At 43.4% G+C, this 21,623-nt stretch overlaps 1 protein-coding gene across 1 annotated transcript in view; it reads right to left on the bottom strand.

Annotated features, from left to right (window-relative positions):
- The window catches only part of LOC103756344 (vasoactive intestinal polypeptide receptor), a 71,833-nt gene that overhangs the window by 31,382 nt on the left and 18,828 nt on the right, over positions 1-21,623 (bottom strand). The window contains exons 3-4 of the mRNA XM_008922388.2: positions 15,567-15,674; positions 3,566-3,669 (exon numbers count right to left, since the gene is read on the bottom strand). Of these exons, the coding sequence (XP_008920636.1) occupies positions 3,566-3,669; positions 15,567-15,674 (212 nt within the window). The remainder of the gene's footprint in view (positions 1-3,565; positions 3,670-15,566; positions 15,675-21,623) is intronic.

Below are 21,623 nucleotides of genomic sequence, written 5' to 3'. Positions count from 1 at the left end.
ATGATTCCAACAGGGAATCCTGTTCTAAACAAAAAAGGGAAGTAAGGCAGTAAAACTCCAGCTCTCCAAGGCTTTCTAGCAACACTCTAAATCAATACGTTCTGATTTTCAGCTTAAATAAAGGACAAAAGATAAAAGTATTCAGACATTTATTTTATCAATGAAAAATCTAAGTTTTTATGAGAAGCTAACTCAGTTTGTGGAAAATGTCATTTTTTTTCCAGCCCTTGACTGACCCTTCTCTGCCTTCCTTGTCCTCCTTTTCAATAAAAAACCCGAAAAACCAAAACCACAAAGAGCAGTTTGGACAGAAAATCTAAACCTAACCTTGTTTGGAAAAATGCTCTTCAATAACACTGAGAGCTGACACTTTTATATGTTATTTTCACAGGCCTTGACAAGGACTTGGTGCTTTAGAGAACCAGTGGGGCTGAGATGAGCAGCAATCCTTTAGCATTTGCACAAGCCAGCTTGGAGGGGGGTTAAGACACTCAAAGCTACCTAAATTAAGTCTTCTTTCCAACCTTGGGATCTCAAAGGCAGCCAAGACTTTTCCAGTAAAAGCAGTCAACCTCTTTCCTCTTGGTTTCATCTTTCTCTCATTATTTAGTTTCCTTCTTGGTGGCACCAGAGCAGAAATGTTCCAGGAAAGACCTGGCCAGCAGAAGGAGGGAGCTTGTGGTAGGGGACTGTGTTTGAGGAAGAGGTTGTCCCACACTGTATTTAGGAGAGCAGAGAAATGGGGGAAAGGAAGTTAAGGGATATCACAGGAGATGGCAGCAGTGGGGTGGTGGATGGAAGCTCTCCAATGTGAATACAGATATAGGTCTTTTGCTTCTTAGAGTTATTCCCAGGAGCAGGAAAGTTCTTGGTGTTATTCAACAAGCAATTCCCTGCCTTTATATTTCATGATGACCAATCCTTCTTGTGTAGAGAGGGATGGTTCTGAATTCACTTTAATGTAGCACGTGGGGTCATCTCTGTTCTGGAAACAGCACATAATGACTTCTCACTCTTCATTTGCACTTGCTAATGACAATCAGTTCCTACTTTACAGATATCAAACCAGAGGATTTGACCAAAGATCATCTATGGAATTGGAGTTTCACTCAGGGTTCAGATGACTAAAATATTCTTAGTAGAAAAAAGAGGGATTTAGGTAAGTGAAGGCAATGCATGGCAGGATGCCTGGATTTAGATGAAGACCTAGACCAATTTACAGAATGAAATTGGGCAATTTCCTCATTGTCTCTTTAACTTCTGAAAGCTTCTGCTTAATTTCCCAGGAATGTGATAATAACAATTATTTCAGGTAGATGTTAAATTGAGATTAATTAAGAATCATCTTCCTTGGTTTCTCTTCAGTAACCTCAACGTTTGTCCCTTGGTATCTTGGTCTACAAGGGGAAACATTTCCATTTGCAAGAGAAAAAGAAGAGAAACACTGATGTAAAGTCTTTCAGTTGCCAAACATGTTGGCCCAAACTTGAGCCCAAGAGTTCATGAAGTGTTCTACACATGGAAGGTTATCAGTCTGTCCTGGACCTCGAGTCCCACACAACCTGCTGTTCTTTTTTCCTATTCCCTTTACTTCTTCCTCCCCAAACTGACAGCCAATACACCACCAACAAAAAACTATTCTTCCTCCCAGGCTAGTACTGCATGTTCACCCCCCTCAGTCACCTTTCACAAGAGAAAATAATTAAGAAAGAATTAAAAGAACACAATCCGTGTTCTCCTGGTAACGCGACACTCTGGCAATGCCGCAATGCGTCGGGTCGCCAAAGCACGTCCCAGGAATTCCCAAATCCCCTCTGCAGCTGCAACACAAACCAGGGCTCTGGATGGAAGTCATTCCCAGAGCAGACCTGTGACAATGGCTTTTGCAGTGCTGAGCTGGTGCCACACAGCTGGATCTGAGGGACGGGACACTTGAGGATGTGAAGTGGTGGCTGACCTTGAAGGCAGACAGACTTTCTTCAGAAGAGCCCTGGAATTCTTTGTGCAACTTTCCCTTGGTTATTTTCTATGTTCTTCCACTCGTAAAGCTGCCTCAGTTCTGTTCAGATCCTCTCCTGAGTGCCTTGGGAATGTGTGACCACACGCAGAGACCTCTCACCACATATGGAATTACAGAATGTGTTGGGTTGGAAGGGACCTTAAAGATCATCTTGTTCCAACCCTCTTCCATGGGCAGGGACACCTTCCACTATCCCAGGTTGCTCAGAGCCTCGTCCAACCTGGTCTTGAACATTTCCAGGGGTTGGCAGTTCACAATCTCTCTGGGCAACCTGTTCCAGTGCTGCACCACCCCCACAGGGAAGAATTTCTTCCTAATATGTAATCTAAACCTGTCTTCCTTCATCTTAAGGCCATTCCCCCTTGTCCTATCACTCCATGCCCTTGTGAAAAGCCCCTCTCTAGTCTTCTTATAAGCCCCCTTTAGGTACTGGAAACATATATTCATTCATTATTGAGATTCCTATGTCCAACATTCACAAACACTGACATGTCATAAAACAGAAAAAAACCCCCCACAAACATGGGAGGAGGTTTAATATAAACATATTATATAAAGATATAAGCATATTATATAAAAATATAAACATATTATATAAAAATATAAACACTACAATATCTGATTGCTGTGAAATGTGATTCTTTTCCAGCATAAGCTTTCTCTTGTTGACTATGTGACAGTTATAGGGGACTAGTTTAGTTTAGATTAGATGCTGAACTTTGAGTTAGGTGAGGTGAATTTTGCTTCTGACACTTGTCACCCTCTTTGGACTTTACCCTTCTTGTCTCAGGTGGCAGCAAACCAGTAACAAACTCCTCCCTGTGTAATGACATTACCCCATAAAGCTGTTTATACCTCAGTCAGCAATTGCTAATTTATATACAGACAATATTCCAGAGAGCTTGAGGATTTCCTTACAAAATTCAGGAATATTGCATGGAAATGTGTGTTCCTTACAGTGCTCTGGATATTCAGCTGGTTGAGTTCAGCAGGGCAGCACTGATGGCAAGTGAGTTATATCCTTTTTATCCCTTTTGATCCTAATGTTGTCCTAGAAAGACTGGAATCACCGTATCGACTTAAGGACAAATATGAATGTGGAGGGCTCGTTTCAAAGTTCACCACGGAAAATGAAGCACCTGAAGTTATGTGTGGGCATCACATAGACATTGGCCTGATCTGCACAGGTGCTGATTTCCTGTCACTACCCTGGAAATTGTGGATGTCCCATCCCTGGAAGTGTCCTAGGCCAGGCTGGACAGGGCTTGGAGCAAGGTCTAGTGGAAGGTCTCCCTGCCCAAGGCAGGAGGGTTGGAATGAGATGGTCTTTAAGGTCCCCTCCAACTCAAACCATTCCATGATTCTATAAAATCAAAGGGAAGATCATTTCTTTGCCCAAGCATTTGAACTCTGCTTCCAGGGATCCTCCAGAGGGCTCTTCTCTCTTGGGGAATCAGAGTGGAAATGGAAAAAACTGGGCATGGGGAGACTATCTGATATGGATCCCTGTTAAATGTTGATGTCTACCCATCCAGGTTTACAAACCTCTTCCCCTGGAGTGCTGTTGGAATCATATCCACAAGCTACGGTGTAGGGAGCAGGGTACACATCCGACCAGCCCTGGCTTGTACAATTCCTGGTCACGTTCCCTGTTGGGAAAGAGAAAACCACAATTTAAAAACAAACTTTCACCCTTCCACCAAACTAATGTCTGCCTGTCATGATACAAATGCCAGAGCACAGTTCTTGTAACACTTAGAGTAAAATTCTCATGTTAATTCTCTGTTATTAAGTTTTCCTATTACACAGAACATATAAACTGGAGGGACCCACTGGGTAGTAACGTGCAGACCTGAAAAACAAAGTACATTTTAATACTGAATTGCCCACAAAATTTCTCTTCTAATGGTACATAATGCCAGTTGTACCCAGACCCTTTGGTTGCTGGCACTGCACCACTATTGTTTGAGAGGGTTGTTGTCACATTGCCTTGTTCCTTCTTGTTCCTTCCTTCTTTTGTGGAAAAATTTTATCCAAACAGATCAGTGAGTTATTTGTGCTTGTGAGAAGCTGAGACAGGGACAGATGAAATGCTCACTTCACATGGTGCAGGTAAGGTTGGGGGCCTGGGAACCAAATGTGGTCCTTCAAACCCAAACCTTGCCTGGTCAAATGTGATTCCTGGGAATTCTACTGCACTCTTTGTCTGAGGACCAAACACTTCAAAATTTGGCTGTGAAGGGAGAGAAAACACATCCTGACAACCTGTACTGCCTGTTTTAACGTGTGTACTCAAGGACAGGATGACTGCCTGGGGCCTCCAACCAGCTAAAAAGAGCCTTAATTAACACAAGGACATCTCACTCCTTCAGCCAAAACTGGCAAAACTGAAGTTCACGTGGTTCTTTGGTACTCTGGGCTTCCTGATCCACCAAGGATTGTAAGAACAAAGCACTTCTCACTTTGGAAAACACCTCTGCTCCCTGTCCCAGCTGCACCTTAAACCCAAATTGGCTTAATCCAGCAAAAGGAGGAGGGAGCAGCGATCAGGATAAGCTTTACCCTGAGAGGTTTGTACCCTAAAAGGCCAAGATACATGCTGGCCATACAGAAATAAGAAAGCAGAAACACATTCAACAATACACTGCAAATTCCCCCAGCACCTTCTCTGACCACCCATCCCTACCCTGCCCACCTCACAGGAATCCTGTAATTGTGGCATTCCTTTGGTGCCATTCATCACACAAAACTGTCACCCCTGCCTGGAAAGCTGGTACAATGAACCAGGATGAACAAACAGCAGTCAAAACTTGCTTCTTAGCTGAAAAATGGCAGCAGTGAAACTCAAGAGCTTTGCAAACGTTTCCAACAATGGGGTTCTTTGCACACAAGAGTGAGAAAACCTCTGCAAACAGGAGCAAATCAATTCTGCAGCTGTGAGTCATGAAAATATTCGAGTTTCACCTGCAGAAATTTCTGACAATTGAGTCATCTGAACATCTTCCCAGCCAGGGACTCGTTTTGCTCTGAAATCAGCAGCAGCCTGACCCTTGGCTTCAGTCACTTGTTGAACCCTCCTGACAGGTGGATTTTGACACTAAACTCATCCCTGTAATTTGCCTTTACAGCAGATCTGAACTCCATGAAAGCTCTTGAAGGTTCATTTTCACAGCTGTCCCAGAAGAAGCAACTCCAGCACACCTTGGTGCTGCTCCTCAGGCTTTTCCTGCACTGTCACTGTTTGCAGTTCCTTTGACCAGGCTTCACACTGGGATAGTAAGAGATCTTGGGCAAACAAAATCAAGAACATGACTGTTCAGTACCATTTTTTTTTGAGGTGTTATGTAATTCCTGTTATTTCTTCTTCATTACAATGGATCCCATTATCTGAACTTCGTTGCTTCCTGTTTCCTGCTCAAAACTCCTCCTTTCTGTTTGGGCATGATTTTAGATTTCACTGTGGTTTTGTGATTCCTTGTTTCTTATCCTCAGTGAACTAAGGGGTGCTTCTTTCAGCTTAATTTTCTCATGTTTCTTCTTTTTGATTGCACTTCCTCACAATTGTTTGATTATTTTAGAATTCTTGCTGCTCTCAAGTTGTCTTAATACTTTAGCAGATGTGGGAAACTCAGGTAGAGGGAAGCACAATGACACAGCATCACTGGGATTAAAAAGAATAATAATAATTACTTTGATTTCAGAGAAACTCACTTCCCACAGAAGTTTTTCTACCACCCTTTGCTGCTCATGTCACTTTTAGATGTGCAACTTCACCCACATGGCGGGATACAAGAAATCTTTGTTCACTGATGTCTGAGAGGTGTAAAAAGTACAAGGTTAAAAAACTAAAGATTTTACCTCACAGCAGTTTTGGCTCAAGCGATGGCTGATGTCTCCCCTCAGACCAAACAACATATCTAATTACTACTGTTTACCAGATTAATTTCTATATTGAAAAAAAAAACATAAAATTTGGAAGAGTGTCTCAGAAGATTAGTTCTTGCTCTGAGGTTTGCAGACAGTGAACTTCAGACAAGTATTAAACTGAGATTTTTATGTTTCACAGATCCCCAGTGAAAATCCAGCCAGTTCTTGTGGTCTCTGTTGCTCTCAGTTTATCCACTAGACTTTGATAACAAAGTCTGATCATCTGTCAATGGAAAGGTAAATTTTTCAAAGCATCAGAAGCTGTATGTGCCATTTTACAGAATTGTTTCTCACTGTTTTTGTAGCACAAGTTTTCCCTAGAATGATGCACCAACGAAGTACTCTGAAAACCCAAGTGGCAGCATCAGAACAGACAGTGCTTCCAGGCTTGAAAAGAGCATCTCCAGCCTTTGGAAGTTCACCAGATTTCCCAAAAATTCTCATTTCCTCTCAGACTGGAGCTAAAACTTTTTAAACTGTATTCCTGAAGAATTAATGAGAAAGGAGACCGGGGTTTATAACTCAATTATATGTAATTAGCAATGCAGAGTGGAGAAGACTCACTGAGGATGGAAAGCATCCCACTGCCAGTAGGTTTGTGCTCCAGACTCTTCTCTAGGTTGTGGAAAAAGAAGGTTCAAATCCCTGGGGTGAACAGAGTCCCCTCACTCTGGTGGTATTAGTTAACAGCCATGAAACAATCTGCTTTTTGTGGAGTTTGCATTTCATTTTGATCAGAAATGTTACCAACTGTCAGACCGGTGCATCTGCTCCTAAAAGCAACAAGATGAGATTTTCCATTTAAAAAATAAATAACAAAAAATTTCACTTGAAGAAGCCACAACTGAGTCTCATTTATGGTGACAATAACCTTGTAATGTCTTACAAGAACTCAGTTTCCTGCTTTCCCACAATCACAGTTTGGAAGAGTCCTTCAGAGGTCACCTGGTCCAAACCCCCTGCTCAAGCAGGGTCACCTAAAACTGGTTGAATGGAAGCATGACCAGATGCCTTTTGGATATTCTTGGAGTCTTTCAAGGATGGAGACTGCACCACATCTCTGGGTAACTTGTTCCTGTGCTTGGTCACCCTCACAGTAAAAAAGTGTTTCATTATGGAAATGGAGATGTGTTTTAGTTTAGGCCATGGCTGGAAAATGCAAAGAGGAGGGAAGGCAACTGGCCTAAATTGGTTTAATTGCAGTGTAAATGAAGTGAAATCACTTCTTTATGGAAGGTGGGAGATATCAGGCTCAGCAGAGGCACAGTGATTGCTAAAGTGCAATAAGGGGATTTGTGTGAGTCCTGAGCACCACTGGAGGGACCTCAGCACCTCAGCTCTTTCACTGCTGTCATTTCTCTTTGCAGGTACGAGGACAAAGGAGTTTAAAGATGAGTTTGGAAAGGGAACAAGGTGATGACCTTTCCATAAGGCTCCCTGCCAGGTGGGAGGGGATGGATGAACAAAGGGAGCAAAGTAACCGTGCAGAAAGGAAAGGGGAAAAAAAAGTCAGTAATCCTTATACAAGCTGAAGAGACTATAGTGAGGAGAACCAGGATGGGAAACTAAGCAGATTCCAAAAATACGCTGTGGCATAAAAGCCACTGAAGGGAATTAAAGTGTAAATAAGAAACAAGATGACCTTTGGCTCATTTATATGGGTGTTAATGACAGTTAATACATAAAACACTATTGAAAGGCAAGGGGTGAAGCCACAGGCCTGAATAACCAGTTTTCAGGAGGTTTTACTGCAGCAGGGCCTTAAAGGCTCATGAGAAGCATCACAGGCCACAACTGTTTAATTAACTCCCCACATTTCTTGGTCCATTCCAAGCCATGAGCTCTGCTCTTTGCACATGTACTGACCACAGCAGTGCAAACATTTGAGTGGCTTCAGGCTGAGCCCCAGAGAGAAGGGCAAGATGTCTCTCAAGTTCAACACCAGCCACTCTGCAGCACCCTAAACACTACCCAGGGAGGATGGACCACCTAAGTCAGTGTAAACTGCTGTATGGTTTAGTTTTTGTCACAGTGAGCACAGTAAAACACTGGCACAGGCTGCCCAGAGAAGCTGTGGATGCCAAATCCCTGAAAACATTCAAGGTCATCAGGTTGGATGTGACTCTGAACAACCTGATCTAGTTGAAGATGTCCCTGCTCGTTGTGAGGATGTTGGATTAGATGACATTTAAAGGTCCCTCCCAACTCAAACCATTCCATGATTCTATGATATTAAACAAACAACCATAAAATGGGTTGGGTTGGAAGGGATTGTAAGATCATCCAGTGTCAACCTCCTGCCCTATATGTGTGTATAATAAAACACAGCTCTTCCTCAGGCACTACATCAGAGTCACAGAATACCCTGAGTTGGAAGGGGCCCACAGGAATCATCAAAGTCCAACTCCTGGCCCTGCACAGCACACCCCAACAATCCCACCATGTGTCTGAGAGCCTTGTCCAAACACTCCTTGAGCTCTGGCAGCCTTGGTGCTGTGCCCACTGCCCTGGGGAGCCTGTTCAGTGCCCAACCAACCACCTTCTGGGTGGAGAAACATTTCCTAATATCCAACCTAAACCTCCCCCGACACAACTTCAGGCCATTCCCTCGAGTCCTGTCACTGGTCCCTGCAGAGCAGAGCTCAGGGCCTGTCCCCCTTCCCCTCACGAGGAAGCTGTGACTGCCATGAGGTTTGGGATGAGCTCTTGGCCTGTATTTCTGGAAAACCTGCTTGCAGTGTGCCCTGGAGGTGAATGACCTTGGACACGAAGCAGGAGCAGAGATTGCACTTCCTGCACACACTTCTGCACCTTTCTAGTACCACGTCTGCTGTAGGGCAGGACTTTGCCATCTGGCCCAGCAGCTGCTCCAGGTTTAAGCAAACACTTCTCAGGAGTTCACAAAGCCCTTTCTAATTTCCTAATCTGCGTGGTTTGCTGGCATGCCTGTTCCAGGAAGGGAACTGATGGTTGGAAGCAATTATCTGAATGCTTCCATGTGAGTGATCAGCTTGTGTGGTTGTACCAAACCTGGAACGTGGTTCAAACCCATCCTAAGCAGCTTTTTATCCATTGCAGGGGGGTTCAGGAACTCTCTGCCCTGGGTAGTAAAGACAGATGGAAGGAAATTCCTCCTATATAACAACAAACTGGAAGATTCCTCACCCATAGCAGCTGGAAGTAGATGATGTCTAAAATCCCTTCCAATCCAAACTATTCGATGATGGTTCTCTGATTCTAAATTTTGAGACAAATTTTGCTTAGAACCCCTCATGTTTTCTTTTAGCATTTCAAAAAAACCAGTAAAAACCAACCAACCGAACAAAAAAAACCCCCAAAACCCCCCCCAAAAAACCAAACAAAAAAACCCCAAACAAACAAACAAACAAAAAAACCCAAGCCAAAACAAAAAGCCAACAGCTGTAAACTCATGAAGGAAATGTCTAAGCACTCCTGTTTTTAATTCAGTTTTTGGATATTCAGCTTTTACTAATTGTTTTAAATGTTCTCTGAGAAAAGAAGAATTCTCTTCTTTTCTTCTTATCCCACACCACTCTTATCTTTTTTTTGGTTGGAATGACAAATAGCAATGAATTGACAATAATGACACCGATCAGGAGACAAGGAGAACTCTCTTTTCTTTTCTTAATATTTTTTTCCCCTCAAACTGGATGAAGAACTGTTGAATCTTCCTAGGAAGCAGAGCAGGATAAGCAGCTAAATGGCTTTATGGCTTTGTGTCTTGCATATCCCTGTGAGAGTGGGAATATCTTCTCATCTCTCTCCAATGGATGTTGCAGATGACCTGCTGTCCAAGACACCTCACCACTGCCTTTATCTTATTCCTGTACTCTGAATTTTTCTTACCTGTTTTTAATAATTTTGATATCTCTTTATACTTGTGGCTTTCACCTGTACTTTGCAGGTCTCTCAGTCCTGCAATTTCTTTATATGTTGTGTGAAAACATCCTCCATATGTTTATTTTTGCCCTTCTTGTGGACGATTTTGTTCAGTACCCCTTCTCCATTAGACCATAAAACAATCATTCCCTACCTACTTTCTCCACAACATCCATGACTGTATTTACCTCAGACTCAGACCCTTTCAATCCACATTTTTAGAGATGGATAAGCATTAATCTAGTTTTGTTTAGTGTCTGTCCCTACCCTTTTTCATGCATTATTCCAATGACAGTGGCCCTGTTCTCCTTTGGACATGAATCTCCCACCTGATGGACCTGCTCAGCTGCACCTTCCATGGGGTCTCCTGGCCTTGACCTTCTTCCCTCCACTGCCCACTCAACCCAGAGGATCCTTCCTCTGCCTCCAGGATCCTCACATCCCTTTCCAAAGGATCTAACTTTGTTCCACAGTGAATATTTCTTCCAATCACTGTTCCTTGGGGAAAATGGAGAGATGCTGTTCTACACCAAAACACTGCACACACCAGTTACTAACTGGGACAGAATTTCTGGAACAGGAACAAACACGTGCAAAACTTCTTATTCAATTCCCTGGTTTATAAATACCTTTGGGAATGATGTGAAAGGGGCACGAATCAAAATGACCTTGCAGACTGGGTTATACCAACCAGTAAAGGGCCTGGTGGAAGAATGACGTGGTTTATTCATGACATAGAAGGAGAGAAGGGAGGAGTTAGTGGAACAAAGATAAAACCAGAACATTTTTTCTTTATCAAAGGTGTTTGATCCGGGTAGGAGTTAAACACTGGACTGAATAAATGCAGAGGGCTGTTGTCTATGTCTGGCTCTTAAGGTTTTTCTCTTAATTTCTTTTTTGCCTCTCATCTGTTTCAAACACACACTTCAGACTCAGAGACACGTCTGAAAGTTTGTGTTAGAGGTGCTGTTTTAGCTCTTTCATCTTTGTGGAAGAAAACCTCTTACTGGCTTTTAATGGGAGCCTGAATTCATACAAAGAGATATAAGGTCAATCATTGCTCAGGAGTGTTTGCTTTTACCCCCTCCTGCTCCCCTTGCCCTTTTCTGTAACAGCCTCTAAAGCAGAGGGGAAGGTCTGCTCTGATTAGCAACGTCCTGCTTCTCCCTCATCATATTCCATGGTCACAAACTGATTTTTTCAAGCAGAAGCTATTAAAGCAACAGCACTTCTTATCATTTACTCTCCTGGAGGTGCTGCTGAGCCCACTGGCACATCAATAGTTCCATTTTTGTTATTGATCCGTCCCACTGTTCTTGGGAAGCACTTGAGACTTGCAGACAGCTACAGCTTGCATTAAACTAGATGCTGAAGTGGTTAGATCTGGGAAAAACTTGTGGGGTAATCATGACAAGATATTGTCCACACCTGCTTTCTCTGCCTCAGCCACGATCTCACAAGGTCATTCTTTCAATAAAATTTCTGCTTAGTGTTTTACGTTATTTCATATTTTTGCATTTCATGATTTAATGGCATAGCAGGATCCATGGTATGGTGTGAGCACATCACACAACAGGCACACCCTTCATTTTCTTCATTTGCTGTTTTTCAGATCACTTGGCCTGCAGTTATTGAAGCCACACTTCCAGTGCCCTGAAATATCCTGCACCCCATTTTTGGGGCAATACTCCCTTTTTTCCTTATCTCCCTTTCCCCTTCCTGCACTTTCTAATTGTGAAAGCCTTGATCCTTAATTAATACAGGTAATTCCTCCCTTTCTAACATCACATGTTCCCCTTAATTAGGCACCTTTCGTAAACTGTTTGTTTTCTCATCCTAAAAGCAGAGTTGTCAAACATTAGGACAAATTTCCCATTAGATCTTTTGACACTGCAATCACAGTAATCCAGGAAACATTCACAAGAAAAAAAGATGCACATTTATGGGTAGGGGGATGTACAACAACTCCACAAGCCCTGGGTAACAGTGGGCTTTGAGCTTTAGGGCTCTCCGTGGTGTGCAGGGGTATCCTTGGGGTGCTCTGGAGGGTGGTGGAGAGGTTCAGCTGCTGATCAAAAAGCCTTCTCAACACCAGCCCTTCAGAGGAGTGGGGCACAAGTACTGGGACACCTCAATTGCAAATACATCATGGAATAAAAGAATCATAGAATTCTTTAGGTTGGAAAAAGATCTTTAAGGCCATCGAGTCCAACCATTAACCCAGCGCTGCCAACCCCACCAGCAAACCACGTCCCCAAGTACCACATCTACATGGTTTTTGAATACTTCCAGGGATGGTGAGGCCACCACTTCCCTGGGAGGTCTGGTCCAACATCTGACCACCCTTTCAGTGAAGAAATTTTCCCCAGCATCCAATCTAAACCTCCCATGGTGCAACTTGAGGCCGTTTCCTCTTGTCCTGTCGCCTGTTACTCGTGAGAAGAGACCGACCCCCACCTGGCTACAGCCTCCTCTGAGGGAGCTGCAGAGACTGATTAGGCCTCCCCTGAGCCTCCTTTTCTCCAGGTAATTCTGCTTTTTTATATGAAGGCACATTTGGACAGCAGAGCACCTGAGCAGGTCGAGGGCTCTCAGTGAGCAAACCTCCACAACAAGTGCCCTCAACTGCTTGTTTCCTTTTAAATGAGCATTGCAGCAAATAAACAGTGGGTCTGGCTCATTTTTGAGTTTTTTACAGTAGTGGTGATGTCTTCTCATTATCTGTTGCTATCTGCTCATCCCTCCCCTCGTTTTATTCAATTTTTGTTCCAGTTTCAAAAGCAATATAGAACAAAAAGTGTCCATGAGGGATGGGAAAGGAGAGTGGAAATAAATTTAGAGGAAAAAAAAGAGTTTGGCAAGCCCAAAACTCAGAAGGATCTCACCTCAGTGAGTGGGATTCCAGAGACTGGTTATGCCCACCCCCACCTCTTTAAGTCAATTAATCTTACAATTGAAGCTTAAAGACTGTCAGTTCTAATTTATGCTGTTCCACGTGTGCATGATGGACAATCTGCTTCTGGAGAAACCGTGAGAAATAAATCCCTATTACAAATGTCATCTTCCATGTGTTAAAAGAAAGCTGGAACGCTCTGGTCAAGCGACAGCAAGTAATGCACTTCATTAACAGAAGGTGCCCAAAATATTCTCATCCGTCTCCTTCACATGGTAGTGACGAATGTCATGAAATAATGAGAATTTTCTGAAGCCGTGAATGCCATAAAAATTCAATGTCAAATGACATCAGGACTATGGCAGGCATTTTAAGGTTCCTAAATGCCACGAGATATTTTATCCTTTATTTTCCATGAGATGGGATATTAGTCATTTGAAGAGCATATTTTCTGCTAGGCAGGAAAATGACATTAACTCTTTGCTTCCCAGTATTTCACCCTTTTCCTGCTATAAATACACAAAAAGGTTTTCTCTGGCTCACAGCTTGATAGAAGCTTTCATGTTCCTGCAAAGGGATCAAAGAGGACGACACAAACATTAACCAGATGATTGAGTTCCTTGAAAGCTACTCAGTGGTACTGACTGCTACAAAGGAAGAACTGCTCCACAAACTTTGATGGCATTAATTTTGCAACAAATCCCATAAAACGAGAGGCAATCTTCCCCTGCCTTTATGTCAGACCATCCCTGCTTCCCACTGTTGTGTGTGGCTGTACAAAGTGGATGGCTCAGAGAAAATCAAAGCTGCTCTTTCTGCTTTGGGAAGGGCATCAGTTGCTCTGTTTACAGGAGGAGATGGAGCACTTTTGCTCTGCAGAGCTGGGATTCACCAGGATTGGAAGATGTTCCCATCTGCCAGAGCCACTCCACAATATTTCTGTTGTAAATGGAGAGAAATATGTGGTTTATTGATGTTATCCAACTCATCCCGAAGTCAGTCTAAAAACCATCTGAACTGCACCTCTCAGAAGTCCTCTTCTCACCTCTGACTGTAAAACCAGCTCAGAGATAGGTTTACTTATGGAAAACTCCAAAACCAGTCGATACAAATGCCATTCCAGGTTGGAAACTGGTTTCCTAAATACAGGTAATCTTAGCACCAGCTGAGAAATCTTTCTGGATCCTCCAGTGCATCTCAAATAGCACCAGATGCTCATGGTTAGGACCCTGAATGGAGCCCCTAGTGTTTCTAGTGGAGGTACCCATCTGTGAGCTCAGTACCTGCATTTCTACTACACTCAACACAGAATTCATCAGCACAGCACATGACACCTAAAGAGCTGTTCAGGTACCTACACACATCCTCCCACAGAATTAAAGGCATCCCACTTTCCTTAGCTTAAGTTCAACATAGCCACAATGATTTATGTATATATATATATATATATATATATATATAGGTATGTATATAAAATAGAATCATAGGATCATTAAGGTTAGAAAAGACCTCTAAGATCATCAAGTCCAACCACTAATGCAACACTGTCAGGTCCACCACTAGACCATGTCCCTAAATGCCACCTCTATATTTTTGAACACTTCCATGGACAGTGAATCCACCACTTCCCTGGGCAGCCCATTCCAATGCTTGCCCTATATATATATGACCAAATATATACAATATTTTCCTCATTGCTATGCCCTGGTGGGATGATGCATTAGGAAAACTTCTTGGAGAGATTTTTTTTCCCTGATTAAGTAACTCTGCTGGGCCTCTAAAACCCAGGGAGTGAGTGCTGTGCTTGGGAGAGGGCAAAAAGCAGGAACAGCAGGCAATTATTCCACATGGCTGAACCAATGCACAGGGGTCTTGTCCTGCAAGATGTGATATTACAGCAGCTTCTGCCTGTTCTCCCTGGGTGTTGACACAGGAGTGATGAACTAGGAGGGAATTTTGGAAACAGGGAGGTCAGCACTAGGATAGGACTCTGGGGATTTTGGATTTCCCTTCTGAGTCTACAAAGAATTTTGGTGTGGCCTTGGGCAAGGCATGTAATCAGCTGGTTAATGAGTGCAATGCTCTAGCCTGTTAAACAGGGATGATATTGTATCCTTGCTGCCATCCATGTCCTTCATGTGTGTTCAGACTGCAAGGCTCTAAAAGTGGAGACTTATCAGCTCCATCCATAATCTCCAATGCAAAAGGGCTCAATTTTCTGTGGAGGCCTGCAGGGATTCCATAACAAAAAGAGTAAAAAGTGACCATAAACTATCAGGAGACAATCAATCCTGTTGCTGCACAGCCCCCTGAGACCTGAATTTTAAACCAAGCCTTCCCAAACACCCCAGTGAGTTAAGAGATTTTCTCCATTAACCTTCTCTGCCCGTTATTTGTCAGGCTAAATTTCTTGGCCTGTGGCCAAATTTGTCATTTCAGCAGGAAAAAAAAAATAATCCTTTATTCTGTGCAGTTTCAGCTTGTTTGTTTTCTGTCAGAGACTTAATTAATGATGGTGCTAAAGTGCTCATTTTGTACAACAAACATACTGTCACACAGGTTTATTCAGTTCTCACTGCACAACATCCATATTATTGGATTTCACCAGGAGCTATTTTTGCATCCCTCTGATCCAGAGGAGGTGGTGCTGCAAGGACGGGGAGGATGCTCGGATGGTTTGGGCATCATGTAGGGCTTGGAAACCTCCTTCACCCTGTGGAAAGAGTTTGTTTCTCCCTCTGATTATACCATGGAGCTTCCCCCTGTGATGTGCTGTGAAACCCCACTGGCAGTGAAGCCATAAACAGGTTTGGGGGATTTGCTTACCAAGAAAAGAGGTGAGGAATCTGAAGTACTTTGGGCACGACCGTACCACGACTTCCCCCACCTCTGCCTCAGGCCAGCACGTGATGTTGTCCCACTGCCTCCTGCAACCTGGGGAGAAGAGAAAAGCAGGTGGTAGGACACATGTGAGTTGTGTCTGCTGGATGGAGCAGAGGGACTGGAGCAGGTGTGTGGAGCCCATCACCTCAGTGCAGGCACCTTTTGGAATGAAAGGCACTGAAACATTTCATTTAAAACATGCAGCTTTCAGCTACCCCAGTCCCTGAAATTCAGAACTGGTGGTGTCTATAATTTTCCAGAAATCAGCATAGAAAGAACAGCAATTTGGTGTAAGAAGCAGGCAAATCAGAGTTGGTAGAGAACAGATTAAAAAGGCAGAAATGCCTAATCAAGTCTCTCTCTTCCTTGCCCTTATCTCTCCCTGTTGCATTAAAACACCTGATCTGAAATGTGAGACACGATCCCCCTTCCTTCTCTGCTTCCCACAAACTTCTGTCATCAGTTTTTTCTTCCCCTTGCAATGGGATGACTGGGCAGGGGCTGGGAACAGCAGGAAGGGGACAGGGATGATAATCAAGGGATCAGGAGCCAAATCCCTTCACCAGAAGGAGTTTTTCTCCTCAGAAGGGGGGAAGGCACAAAACACAGCTGTAGGTTGAGGAGGGACAGTGCTGTGGCCAGGAGATGCTCTCTGTGGAAGGGTGGTGAGAGGTGGGAGACATCCTGACCTATCCAAGCTTGGAATGAAGGGAGAAAACACGGGGGTTTGTAAAAATGAGGCATTTCTGAAGATTTTTCTGGATAGAATAAAAAACTTCCTGGGAGAAAAACATGGCATGTCCTTTCTACAGAGTTATAATGTTGTTCTGATTTCACCCTTTTATTTCTCAAAAGGCATTAGTAATACCCCACACAGGCTGCACTGTTGAATAATGTATCAGTAACACTGAAGCCAAAAGGAGTTGGAAGACTTGAATTAAATAACAAAAAAAAAAAAAAGAAATCAGATACACTTTTGCCTTAATATGTTACCTATTTTAGAGTTCCTAGTAGAATTTTGAAAACATCTCTTTTCCCTCCTTTAAGTTTCCAACAGGGAGGTGTTTGGGTTGTTTCCAACAGATTGCTGCCTGGGTTACACAGGTGGGTTGTCAACAGAACTCCTTTTTTTTCCCCAGCATCTCTGCTCTCAGTTATTTGTGATGCCCCATTAGATTGCAACACTTCCCCAAATGTGATTAAAATGCTGCTGTTCAGGTCAACAGCCCAACAGGAGAACCAGGGAGGCGAGAAGGAAGCGCTGAGAAAACACCTTTCACGTGCAAGCAAAGGGAGCTGTGAGAACCACTGTCAAACTGCACTTCTGGGTAATTACACCCTGCTCTGAAATTCCTCCTTTAAAACATCTTTTACTACTTGAGCTATAAAAAAAGGGCTGGTGTCATCGTCAGCCTGTGCACACCGAGGCAATGTGCTGTCTCAGATCAATAAGGAGAGCACACAAAAAATGCTTTGAAGCTGAAAAAGAACCCTCAGCTTATTTCAAAGTGGGTTTTTTTTGCAGGTTTTTTCCTCCCTTCTTTCACGAACAAACGGAACTTTTTAAATGAAGTCCTGAGGTGAGTTTATCAGAGCCTGAAAAATGGAATAAGTGATGGTATCTTTCTCATCCTGTAAGAGTTCATTAGGATTCAGTTTTCAGGTTCCTAATATCAGGTGCAAAGCTCAGTTTTAACAGCCTCATAGTTATCTGCCACCAAACAGCCAGCAGCTCCACAAGTATTAAGATATTAAAGATTCTTCCCATGGAAAACAGATGATTTCAGGATGGGATATTTCATGCTCTACAATCTTTTCCTCCCTGAACATCAATAAATTATAGTGAGCCCATAACCTCAGGACAGGTTATAATGTAAAATAAAGTACAAGGTGATATTATCAGATGGCTTTTTAAATATCCTGAATTATAGAGCTGGAGCATTTTTGTGATCTGTATCTCTTTTCTGTGTTGACATTTTTCACCACCACCTGTGATGGATGAAGAAAGCTTTTAGGTGTTCAATTTTGTAACAAAAGCTTTCTTTGATTAAATGAAAGTGAAGATATGCAAGACCGGCCTTGCAGGACAAATAAAGTGTATCTTTAAAAATTATTTCCTCTGTAAATAGATCTTTACAGAGCCTGTTAGATCTTACACCACCATTCTTCCTTATTGCTGCCCCAGACATGCTGAAAGTACTTGTGCAGCTCCCTGGAATGCTCCAGGTTTTAAAGGTGGGATTCATATTCTTAAATTTACGCATCTAAAATCAGGAGTGTAAACCTAAAGAAGCCAATGGAAACCAGAGCTCTGGTTGGACCATAGGATCACAGAATCCTGGAATGGTTTGGGTTGGAAGGGACCTTAAAAATCATCCCATTCCAATCCCCTGCCATAGGCAGGGACATCTTCCACTATTCCAGGTTGCTCCAAGCCCTGTCCAACCTGGCCTTGAACACTTCCAGGGATGGGGCAGCCACAGCTTCTCTGGGTAACCTGTGCCAGGGCCTCATCACCCTCACAGGGAAGAATTTCCTTCTAATATCTAATCCAAATCTCTCCTCTATCAATTTAAAACCATTTACCATTGTCCTATCACTATTTGTCCATGTAAACCTCACTTTTTATCTTTTTTATAAAGTCCTTTTAAGATCTCCCTATCTTTTATAAGGTCTTTTTTATAAGGACCATTTATAAGGTCCCAGAAGGCCACAGTGAGGTCTCCCCTGGAGCCTTCTTTTCTCCAGGTGAACCCCCCCCAGCTCTCCCAGCCTGGCTCCAGAGCAGAGGGGCTCCAGAGCCCTTGGAGCATCTTTGTGGTTTCCTCTGGACCTGTTCTAACAGTTCTATGTCTTTCTTGTGTTGGTTATCTAAAGTTCAGTAATTTTTCAGAGATGTCCTCTTCTCTCCAATGAGTAGAAGAGGGCCTGCATGAATAACTCATGTTTAAAGATTTGGAACAATCAAAGACTGATACCTGCAAGATGTTTGGATCTGCAGTCCAGTTCTTGCTGCTCACACTGTAACCATTCCAGCACAACATCAGGTTAAACTTTGTGCCCCTCCATCCAACCCAGGACACAGACAACCTTTATCAAAGACCCTTCCAGAAAATACCTTTCATTCTCCCACACTGACAGACTGGCAAACTGCTGGGATCTGGGGGTTGGCAGGCAACATTCAGCCATGTCAGGATGAGAGATGAATACCCAAGAAAATTATTTGAGGACAGAAACTGCTGCAATATGCCTTGGAAAAGGGAAATCCCTCTCTTCCTGGTGGTACCATTTGGTCTTCACAGATGTAACAAAGATGACAAGTTGTTTGGCCTAATTAAATCATGTTTGGTGACTGGTAAGTGCTTCTCCATTAATTAATTATAAATGTTGTCTTTTCCCTTGCACTTGGTATCTGTAGGAAGGATGCAGAGGTGTTTATCAATCCTTACCTGATGCAGCAGGTGCAAATGAGTCATGAATTAACCTACCCTTCAACTTCATTTCCATCAAAAGAACTGCTCTGCTCACTTGTTTCTTACCAAAAGCCAAGGAATACCCACTGCCAAGGGCTGTGCTTTGCTTTGGAAAGGATCACAGGTGAGGCTGGAGAAGCAGCATAAAAATAAGTGTGTGACTTTTCCAAGCACTTACCACATCCCTGGGTATTGGGGTACACTCTTTAAACCCTTGCAATTTTATATATATGTATATAAAGAGTCTTTTCCTTTTCAATTATTTTAACTGTGACTTCCAGACCCTCAGCTCTGCCCTGCTCTTCCCTGGTGGATGGTGAAGTGCTCTCTGGAGCCAAATATCTTCTTCTGGAAGGCTGCAGGAAAAAATCCTTCACAACTCTAATGAAGCTGCCTTTTAACCTTCCTTCAGCTAAGCAGATCAAACTGGTCCTCCCTGCTCTGTGAGCCTTGCAATTAGTGTAATCACCAGTGGGCACCTCTCTCTCTCTCTCAAAGTGGACTCCTGAAGCCTTGCTCAAGGACTGGGCTGGAGGCTACACACAGGAGCTCAGATCTTTATATCCAGCAGTTCAGCCTTCCTCTTTGCAAGCCAAATGCCCCACATGCAAGGCAAAGGCTGCACCAGCCTCACTGGGCTTTGCAGAGCCCTCCTCTAAGAGGTTCTGACCCAGAAGATGTAGTTGAAGACCACTGACCCAGTCCTGGCTGCAGTGGATTAGGAAACCTCACCACAGCTGCACACAGTGGTCACCTTTTCCACTGTCTCTGCTAAAAGTGAGTCAGAGCTCAGGCCCTCATCTCCTCTCCCCTCTTAAGGTCAATAAACAAAAATGAGGTCAATTCTCGTGAGCACAGGCACGCAGTGGTTTGCAGAACTGGCAGACTAGAGCATAAAACCCATTTATTTGAGCCCTATCTCCACTTACAGCAAATACACAGTCAGAGCTTATCTAGGAAGCAGCAGAGAATAACTTTCCTCCATGAATAAACATGACTTCCAGAGCTTTGGCAGGGCTCTGGGATGGGACTGGGTTTGGCTGAGGGAAGAAATGAATGGCAGCAGGCTGGTGCCAGGCACTCTCTGAACCCAGGTGAACTCCCAATTCAGAAAAAAAACCCTTCCAGCACATGTCTCTTTCTTAGAATCTCAGGATCACTAAAGTTGGAAAAGACCTCCAAGAACATCAACCTTTGAGCCAATACCACCGTGCCCACTAAAAACTCACACCAAGTCCTCCCTAATGAATAGGGTCACTCCTGGTCTCTTCTGAATGACATTCCCACACATTTTGCTCTTCGAAGCCATGCTCAGACACAAAGAGACCCATTTGTTGCCTGGGGTATCTCTGCATGGCTCTCACTCCCCACGGGAGACACCAGCAAGGCAAAGGCACAGCTTGGTTAAGCCAAGGCGAGATATCAGTGGGTGCCATCACAGACTGGTGTGTTGCACTGGAAACTCATTTTCACTCCAACTTGATATCAGCAGGCACTTTCCAAGCTCTCAGGAGGAGTTAGGGCTGTAAACAGCTCTGGGGTGACATTTATTCTCCCGCTGACAAGCTCAGGCAGAAGAGCAGCCTGGGGGCTCACCCCAGGTTTGCCCAGTTTGGTCCCATCACAACCATCTCATTACAGCCAATTATCATGGTATCAATCTTCCTGAGCACTAAGCTTTTGCCTGGCTGAAGAAAATAGACCCCAAAAAGATGCTTCCTGCAACAATCTACTCACTCAGTTCCAGACAGACAGCTTGAATTTAATCAGAGTGGAGGTGAGGAAAACCCATCATCAGCCTTGGGTTACTACAACTGCCCCAAGCTCCAATAAGCAGAGACCTCCCAAATCAGGGATAATCTTCCATTTAAGAGTTATGTGTAATAATAATAATAATAATAATAAAAAGCCTTAGTTACATTCTTTTTCTTCCACAAATCTTTTAAATTAAAAGCAACTCGATTTTGCTTCTGAACCCATGGAAAATTTTAAAACTCACAACCTCCTGGGCCAAGGAGTTGCAGTTTTAAGTGTCCACTGACAGAAAAAATATATCCTTTTCTGAATTCACTTTGAACCTGCTCATTGATGGTTTCACTAGGAATTGCCTAGTTCTTCTACAGAGACGGAAATACTCACAGCTGAACAACAAAATCCCTTTCCCTGGGGAGAAAAACCATAAAATCCTCTTTAATATCCCTCCTCGGGCATCTCTTTTTCAAGCTGAAGTGTCCCTGCTTTTTTAGTAGCTTCTAGCATGGAAACAGCTCCCTATCTTTACTCCTTTGTATCTTTGTGGTTTTAATTCTTCCCCATCCTGCCCTGGACTTGCAGAATAGAGTTTTACTTTATTTTTCTGTGACAGATTGGGTTTGACCTGGGTTAGCTTGACTCCAAGGCTTACTAAATGTATCTTCCCACCCTTCCCTGCAAAATTCACTGTATTCCCTGCTGCCCCCTGCTCCCCTCAGCCCCACTCACACTCAAACACCCCGTGGGCATCTCTCCTCCCCCAGCTCCACCTCAT

Source organism: Manacus vitellinus, unplaced genomic scaffold (genome assembly GCF_001715985.3).
Source record: "Manacus vitellinus isolate BGI_N305 unplaced genomic scaffold, ASM171598v3 scaffold_12_pilon, whole genome shotgun sequence".
In the NCBI taxonomy this organism is placed as follows: domain Eukaryota; kingdom Metazoa; phylum Chordata; class Aves; order Passeriformes; family Pipridae; genus Manacus; species Manacus vitellinus.
This window is presented reverse-complemented; position numbering and strand designations above follow the sequence as displayed.